General features: G+C 42.7%; 1 protein-coding gene across 1 annotated transcript; it reads right to left on the bottom strand.

The window, feature by feature from the left end:
• Nucleotides 1-2160: 2160 nt before the first annotated feature.
• On the bottom strand, nt 2161-8512 carry PEX13 (peroxisomal biogenesis factor 13). The gene is made up of 4 exons (XM_015620881.3): nt 8403-8512; nt 5715-6412; nt 5117-5242; nt 2161-4882 (listed from the first exon to the last, which is right to left on the bottom strand). The coding sequence occupies exons 1-4, from the start codon at nt 8468-8470 to the stop codon at nt 4587-4589; spliced, it is 1188 nt and encodes a 395-aa protein (XP_015476367.1). The 5' UTR covers nt 8471-8512; the 3' UTR covers nt 2161-4586.
• Nucleotides 8513-8538: the final 26 nt, after the last annotated feature.

Below are 8538 nucleotides of genomic sequence, written 5' to 3'. Positions count from 1 at the left end.
CTGCCGCATCGCCCAGCTCATTTGTTATACGCTGTTAACCATAAAAACCCAGTAGCAGAACACTGCAATTAGAGCTAATGACACAGAACAGCCCAAACACTGGGAGTGGCCACCAGAGTTACTCCGCAAAGGCTCAGACTGTTTTTGTCCCAATGCTGTTTTTCCACCCACACTGTTTGATTCCTTCTGCATATCTACTACTGTGCCAAGTATTCCCAAACATTTTAAAATTACTTCCTGTGGGAAGCCACCCGTGCCTGATAAAGACCAGCCCGGATCCCCATTTCCCACACAACAATCCTTCCCAATCCTGCTGCTAAACTCTGTTCTTTGGTGGTAACTGGCAAAAATCAGGGACATTAATAATTTTCTTTCCAAAAACTCCACTTGTAAACTCTGGAATAGTACAATGAACACAGAAAATGCAAAAAAGAAAACAATGAAAAAATCAGAAAAAATTATTCCCCTGATCTAGAGAAGTGTCTGAAATTTAAATTCTCTAAGTCAGTCTGAAAGCTTCCCTTAGGGAAAGCCAAACCCACTGATTTCATACCACCCCACAGCCAGACACAGAATGAGCTAATGCTGGAATATTGCTGCATTATGATGACATCCAGTTATTTAATGAGGAATGGAAAAATGATGGTATGTCAGAGAACTGCAACAGTTTTTTTAATTAATCTCTGCTGTTCGGCAGAAATTCGGAGCCCCATCCCGCTTATTTTTTAAATTATGAAAAATACTACAATCAGTATTTGAGAATAAACAAAAAAATCAGTATCTTAAATTTTACTCATATGCTGTTGTGGAGACTGTGCTAGATCAGTCACAATAATTCAAGGGTAGTAGAACTATCTCTTTGTATTTTTCATTTCTAGAACCACAAGACTGTTTATACTCTGACAGCATAAATAATCCCCGTCATTAGCTTGAGTCTGATAGTTTTGTGACTATTGTGAAATTTAGGGAATTGCTCATAGCAGGTAAGAAAGAGCCAGAGGTGCCCTGCACTGACATCATGTCTCTGTTACCAGTCAAACCAGTTACACCAGAACACTTGTTCCAAGGAGAGATTATCCAGCTGTTTGAGGGCTGAGCTCCACATGGCCACAGAACCCAGGGGACAGATTTATCAGCCCAAAGCTGCTTCAAACTGTTCTGCAAAGGAACCAGTCCAAGATACTAGGAGAAAAGGACAGGTCTCACCACCTGTGGACACACACAAATTACTATTTGCCTTTACAACCCAAAAATGTTCACCAATCTCAATACTTGGGCCACACCTGCATGAATAAAAATCTGGAAGGAGTTGCATAAGAATATAACTTCTTGTGTTATGTTTTGCAAAACAAGCACAGTTCTGCTATGATTGCACACAAGAGTATTTCTGCACTTGCTTATCAAGAAAACCCATGCTGGTTTCCAAGTTTTCACCTCTTCTGGAAAGTTTTCATTGCCAAGAGATGAGATTTGTAAGAAACTTGCATTTGCTTTGTATTTACCTCAGTAGCAAATTTCACCAAGACCACCAAGTGAGTCAGAACAACCTTAATATCCCAGATGGAGTCTAATTCCACATAAGGAAGAGTTTTTGAACCTTTGCAAAGTGGCCAATTTATCTCTAAACAGAGACAAGCAGAGATTTTTAAATTCATTATTCAGAAAGCTGAACAAAGCTTTGACCCTGTGCATGTTCATGTTGTGTTTGCACCCTGAGGACCACTCAGCAGTGGCATTTGTCAGTAGCTCACATATTCAAGCAGAAAATAGTTGATCTACTAAACAGTATCAGTAAGATTTAAGTAAGAATAAACTAAAATCTTATGTAAATAGATGTCAAAGCTCTGTTACAGACTTCTAGCTCCGCTACAGGTATATAAATAATTCCAAAGAATAACATGAAGGTAATTTAGTATGTACAGACCTCAAAATAAGAGCTGCTTGCCTAATGCTTAGGTTAAGCAATATTTCAACAACCTCTCTTTTCTCATCTCCTCTTCTACACTCTCCTGGTGCAGCCACACCTGCTCCTTTTGGTCTTCTCCCCTTCCTAAAGTTGTGCAAGTCTTGAGCAGCCTGTCCACCAGCCTTCCTTTCCACCCAGTGTTCATTTAGGTCTTTTTGCTGTAGCCTGACACACAGAGAGAAACAGACAGTGAATTGTAGTGTATATTTGACTTCAATGAACTTTAATACCCTTCTGCAATCAGTACAATTAATTGTGAGTTAAATAACTGACTTCATTTCCTCAGAGCCTTCTTTTCCAATTAAGGTAATTGCAAGATTGAAAGGATCAAAATTCTTGTTGAGATTTAATAGATACAATGATGACAGTGACTTGTAGGCTAAGTCAAACAAATATAAAGACAACTTAGGTAAGGATAACCTATCTTCCTGCTAAAAGAATTGTTATCAAAATAGCATGACCTGGAAGTGAAATTAAACTTGTCTTTATAAAAAGAAGACTTAAAACATTCCAACAAACATCATGGCATTGTCTTCTCAACTTGTTCTGAGCCAGAAGACAGAACTGAAAGAAAAAGAAAAAAGAAAACAACATCCCAGCCAGAAAAACAAAAAATCTACTTGAATGGATACTCTTAAAAAAAACCCAAAAAAGTTTGGGGTCTATTTATTTATTCATTTAAAGACCCTTCCTCTGATTAAAATCTTTCACTGACAAGAGAGGCTGACAGTTCATTAATTACATCTCAGAACAGCAAATTAATTCCCTCCAAGAACACATTCTGCACACAGAACTGTACACTTGATACACCCCTCCCCCCTTTTGCCCCTCTGTATTTTAGATTTCAGATTTTTTTTTCTATTTTCATTTCAACAATAGATATAATTTTCAAATACAGATAGTTTTCTTCTATGCCCTGGTACACAGGGCAATGTCTCAGGAATATGTTTTAAACCTCAAGATTTTCATTTGCCCTTTAACCACATTTTCCTTTACATTTGCACTTGAAAATCTAACAATTTACTATAAATTATTCTAATCACCATCTCTCAATACCTGACCACAACCACTTATAGTCATATTCTATTTATTAACAACAGGCATTCAGAGATTATTTTAAAATCAAGGTTCCAGCATAATATTTGTTTTTTCAGCCACTCTAATAAAAATGTGCTCATTTCATGTTTTTTTTACCGTTTTGTTGTGTTGAACAGACTTCTAAGAACCCAAGGCCAGCAAATGCAGTTAAAATATAAATACTGAAAGCTTTGTTAACACATATTGGGTGTTGAAGATCAATGGTCAAACTGAAACTACTCAGTCAATTAAGCAAAGGCCTGTGCCCTACTTATATTTTCAAGAAACTTTAAAATAAAACAGCTATTTTAATGATTAAGATAAACTTAGTTATTTAACCCACTGATGTAACCGTCAGAAGTTCAGCATGTTATACATATATACTACATGGAAAAAAAAAAAAGTTTTAATTATTCTTGCTTCATTTGACAAAAAAACAAAACAGTATTTCAGGACAGAATTCTCAAACACCCATATGAAGAAAATACTCTGAACAGTCTTAATATTTTTTATGGCTTTTGATAAACTGGAGGCCTCAAATCTTATGGGCAGATGTAAAATTTACCACCAGAAAGGCAGCATAAAAAGTTTGTCCAAGATCTTCTCTAACTGAGACAATTAAGCAGGAAATGTTACCTTTTCTTTGATGCTCAAATTACTTTCAGCTTCCCCCAACTCAAGGCTTTCCTACTGCTGAAAAACGCAGGATAGATATTTTGACACTCATATAAAATCAAATAAAGGACAGAAATAAGTTGAGATGCAGATGGTGGCTGATAGATAAGCAGCTAACAGGCTACAACACAACATGGCTAAGAGTGATGCAAAGTTGGTTAAGGGAGTAACAACTGATGAGTGCCTGACTGCAGAATACCCTTTATTCTAATGTCCTTTTAATAAACAAAACAGAACTGCTTAGAACTACTGGTGATGCCTCACTGCTCTCCCTTTCTAAACTCTGTTTCTCCTCCCTTCCTCCCAAGTTTCTCCCTTTTATTCTAAGAGCTAAGTTCTTTATGACAGAACCCTACTTCTTATGAAAAACAACTTAAACCTTCTAACTATTCAACTGTGTGCATCTCCTGCAACTCTCCCTCCTTTCAGAGGGAGCCAATGTGTTTTACTCCCTCATGGTTCTGAGTGTGAAGTTCTGGAGGACAGCTTACAGAAATCAACCTTCCCTTTCCACCTCTATTCAAGAGGCTCAATACTCCTACAAAGACTGGGTGTTTATTTGTCTCCTAAACAAGAATGGCAGGCCCTATTTTTTTCCCCTTTGTTTGCTTTTTTCTAAATGCCTCGTTTCTCCTATCTCAAGATCTCAGAGTTGCTGCCAGGTGGGTGGGTAGAATCACTGACGTACAGCCTTAGGTGAGTCAAAAATAAATACCAAAATTTGAGCAATGATTTCTCCATCCCTTCACCAACCAGTAGCAGCAGTAACTGGTACAGACCCACAGTGCTCCATTAAAAACCAGATTTTCAACAAACCCTAAGTGGTATCAATAAAGCACAGTTCAGTCGCTTTGTTGATCAAAGTGCATCAGAGTTCCTGCTTCTCTCCACCGGCCACAGCGGAGTCCGACGCAACGGGAACTTTGCTGCATCCAGCAAAAACAGTTTCAAAAGCAGCTTCCTGCTCCTCTAAAGTCACAGCAGCAGGGGCTCCTCTGACAGCTGTGCTGGGGAAAGCCGGCCGCTGCTCTGGAACCCTTTCCGGGTCCGCTGTTCTCCTACCTCTTCTTTTGCCCAGGATTTTGATGTAATTAGCTGGCACAAGTCCTGTCGTTTGGCCGTCATAACTAGCCAGAAGCCAACCACGGATCTTGGGTTGTTGTTCTGAAGAAGAGAACGCAAATGCATCAAGTTACAAGACAATTCAACAAAACGGAACAAAACTACTCTGTAAGTTTTATCTGAATGGAAGTAATCACTTAACAGGGAGGAAAAATCAGTGTGGATAAGGAATTTGGTCAAATAAGGTGGTTTGGGGGCTTTTTTGCTTCAATTTTTAGACTCTTACATGATAACTTAATATGTGATTAGAAAATAATCAGAAAATCAAAAGTTTACCTTTGGGTGCTAATCTTAGCATGTCACCAGCACGGAAAGAAATTTCTTCTTCTGAGAGAGCATTGAAATCATATTCTGCTCTTCCAACTACATGGTCATCTTCTCCACTCGCCCAGTTACTAGACACTGTTTGCAAACACAAATCACAAGTTTATCTGCTTTGAGTTACAAAGTTTGGTGTGTTTTTCAAAGGAAAATGAAAACACTTTCACTTCCTTGCTAACACTTTTCCCACAGAGAAGTGACAGAAGTAACACGAAAAGCAAGATTTGTTGAGCAAATCCAACCAACACTTGTCCCAACTAACTCAAACTGCCATATCAAATAGGAAGGAACCAGAAATTGAGAGGAACCATGATTCTGGAACCACAGAAAGCTTCAGCAGGAAATCACATGTTAACGACAAGTTACTTAAGCAGGCTGTCACTTGCATCACATGCCTGAAATTCAGTACTCTGCCCCCTAGAATTCAGTTCTATTAATTACTGTTCAGTATCTATTAATTACTAGTACTGTAGTGTGAGATTTATCACTATACAGGCAACAACAAAAGGAACAATACACACTGCACTTCTCTGGTGCTGCAGGTCATCTTTACCTGTTTCTTCGTCACTGTATGTAGAAAGCAGCTTCCAAATCAGGTAGGGACCTCCCAATATAACAGCAAAGAATAAGAAAATAGGCCAGGATTTTGCAGAGTTAGCCACCTTGTCTTCAAGGCCAGCACGAGCTACTTTGCCCTCACTCTCAGCCCACAAATCCTCGTTCTCGCAGCTCTGCCGCAGACCCAGCAAGCGCTGCAGGCGTTGGTAGAGGTACCTTATAGTTCTCACTAGAGCAAAAGCTGAAAACACCTTGGTGAAGTGAATTTTGAGGCGGGAGAAGTGGTTGGCCACATCCAGCACAGCTCTGAAGCTGTTGTAGACAGCAGAGAAGGTAGCATCCATCATCATGCTGACCGAGGCGAAGGCGTGCACGATGCTTTCGATGGACTGGAAGGCACCTCTGCTGCTCTCCTCAGCCTGCTGCACAAACCTGCTGGGGGGAATGCCATCGGCACAGAAGCGGTTATAGCCCAGCCCTCCGTAGCCATAGCTGTAGGGACTATAGCTTCCATAGAAAGAGGTGCCATATGAGCCATAGCCTGGAGAGAAAGAGCTGCTATAGGCTGGCCTGAAAGCGCTCAGGCTGCTGCTTGCCGTTTGCTGCGACGGTCTCGGCAAAATGGGTGGAGGGATTCGTGCCACCGTGGGTTGTCCGGGCCTGGTCAGCAGGTTGTCACCCAAGTCAGCAGACCTAAATGAATTCAGATAATCAAGGTCAGCAGCCAAAGTTTACATTTTCCTTTCCACAGAGCCCTTGGCTAACTACTAAGTACCACAGAGAGTTTCAGCAGTGCTGGGATAGGGAACCTGGGAGCCCAAGACTCAGAATTGTCAGACAGTGTTTGCTGGAAGTAAAAAATCTGGCCAGGAAATGCTGATCCTTCAGGGGAATAAAACCCCCATAATCAGATATTCTGCATGAACATGGAGCTGGAATGTAAACATGGAAAAACTTTGTTTATTCCATCATTTATTGTGTATTTAATGTATCAACACGTGAAAAACACAACCCAGAGCCATCAAACCTGCTACTCTAACACCCTGGTCACTCTTCTGCACGTGAAAGACTCTCATAAGCTCTAACACAAACTTTTATGAACTTTCCAATCTGAAATCTTTATTTCCAATCCTTGTTCCCAGCTCTCCTACACAATGAGCCAATGATACAGCAGGAAGAAAGCTTGAGAGCTCCTCTGAATCCACTCTTCAAGGGTGGCATGACCTAATTGAGAATCTAAGTAATTATGCAACAATATGTGCAAGGGCTTTGGGGTGCCCAGTTTCCCTCTCTACCCACACTACCTGATTACCTGTGTGCAGATTATCAAGGGATTGAATCTACTACTGAGAAGTGCTGGCAGACAGAGGTCTTAATTTACTAAATTTTGTTTTCCTTTGAATGCCCGTAAGTTTAAATCGTTTTATCAATTCCCTTCATAATAAAACTCGGGAAGTACTTGACTGGCATTTGAATTCTGTCAAGCAGCTTTTTGTCCAACTTCTGCCAATTTAATAAAAATACATGTGTTTCATTCACACATTATCACCCTAAAAGTCAAACATTTTATTTCCCATGCTTACAGCCTCATCCCACGAGTTCCCACTTCTGCAGACCAGAAAAAAAAGAAGGAAGTCAAGCTTCAAACTGCTATGGAGCTGCTGCTTGCTGTACTATTTCCATACAAGGCAGGCAACAGCCACCTCTCAGCAAAACTTACAGGTTTCCACAGCAAAGAATAATAGTTGTATCTTTACATTGCTGTTTTTTCCATCACAGACTGTAACTCTCTCGGCAGGTGGAAACAGGAGGAAAAATAAGTTATTACCCCAGCAAAGAGAGCTGCTGTAATTCAGTAAGTCACACTGCACTCCTCTCTCTGGTACTCAGCTTGGGACACCCCACTTTAAAGCTGCTTGAAGCTATTTAAAATGGGGTAAATAAACTCAGAATGAAAAACCAACACCAAACTGCTGGCTCAGCTCGCTGCAGGCTGCAGAGAACACAGCTAAGTTTCTGCTCAATGTTTAGTGTTGGGCCAACCTTTTGCCCAGTTTCAGCTCCCTCCAGCTGCAGTCACCAAGTGAAAAACAAGATGAGTATTCAGCCACCGAGCGAGCCTTCCTTGACTTCCCACAAAAAGGAAGGAGTTTACAAACGCTTTCTGTGCATCCTTCTCCACGAGAATGTTTGCGTTTTCTGGGAGAGAAGTCGGGAACACCGAGACTGACAATACACAGCAATCTTTTCCAAGTCCTGGGGGCGACACGCAGCTCCCCATGTCCTGCAGAGGCTGGGGAGCTCAGGGAGCTGCACAGCCCCAGGAAAGGACTGTGAATGCTCCCAGGAACGGACCTTTAATGCTGCCAGGAATGGACTGTGAACTCACTCCACCACCGCTGGCAACACAGTTTTCCCTTCCCCACACCGCACACGCAGCTTCCCTCTGACACCCGCGGGGTTCGAGCTCGCAGCCCCGCACGCCGAGCGCAGCCCTCCCCGCCCGGCACAAGCCCCTCACGGCGCGGGGCAGCCCCGGGCCGCGCCCCCGCCCGTCCCCCGGAGCCCCGGCCGGGCCCGACCTTTGAGCCCGCCCCAGCGGAGCGGGCCCAGCCGCCCCGAGGGAGAGAACACCCGGGACCGTCGCGGCGGGAACACCCGGGGAGGGACGCCCGCAACTCACTGGAAGGCGGGCGCGGTGCCCGGCAGCCGCCGGGACTCCCAGGGCTTGGGCGGCGGCGTCGCCGCCATCGCGCCCCCTCGGCCCCGCTCGGCCCCGCTCGGCCCCGCTTCGGCCTCCCTCGGCCTCGCTCGGCTCC

Source organism: Parus major, chromosome 3 (assembly GCF_001522545.3).
Source record: "Parus major isolate Abel chromosome 3, Parus_major1.1, whole genome shotgun sequence".
NCBI lineage: Eukaryota > Metazoa > Chordata > Aves > Passeriformes > Paridae > Parus > Parus major.
This window is presented reverse-complemented; position numbering and strand designations above follow the sequence as displayed.

Excerpts from the sequence above, each read along its gene's own strand:
- PEX13 (XM_015620881.3), bottom strand. The coding sequence starts at position 8,470 with ATGGCGGCGACGCCGCCGCCCAAGCCCTGGGAGTCCCGGCGGCTGCCG. Across the intron at positions 6,413-8,402 it reads GGCACCGCGCCCGCCTTCCA|GTCTGCTGACTTGGGTGACA; the intron begins GTGAGTTGCGGG and ends GAATTCATTTAG. Across the intron at positions 4,883-5,116 it reads GCTAAGATTAGCACCCAAAG|AACAACAACCCAAGATCCGT; the intron begins GTAAACTTTTGA and ends TCTCTTCTTCAG.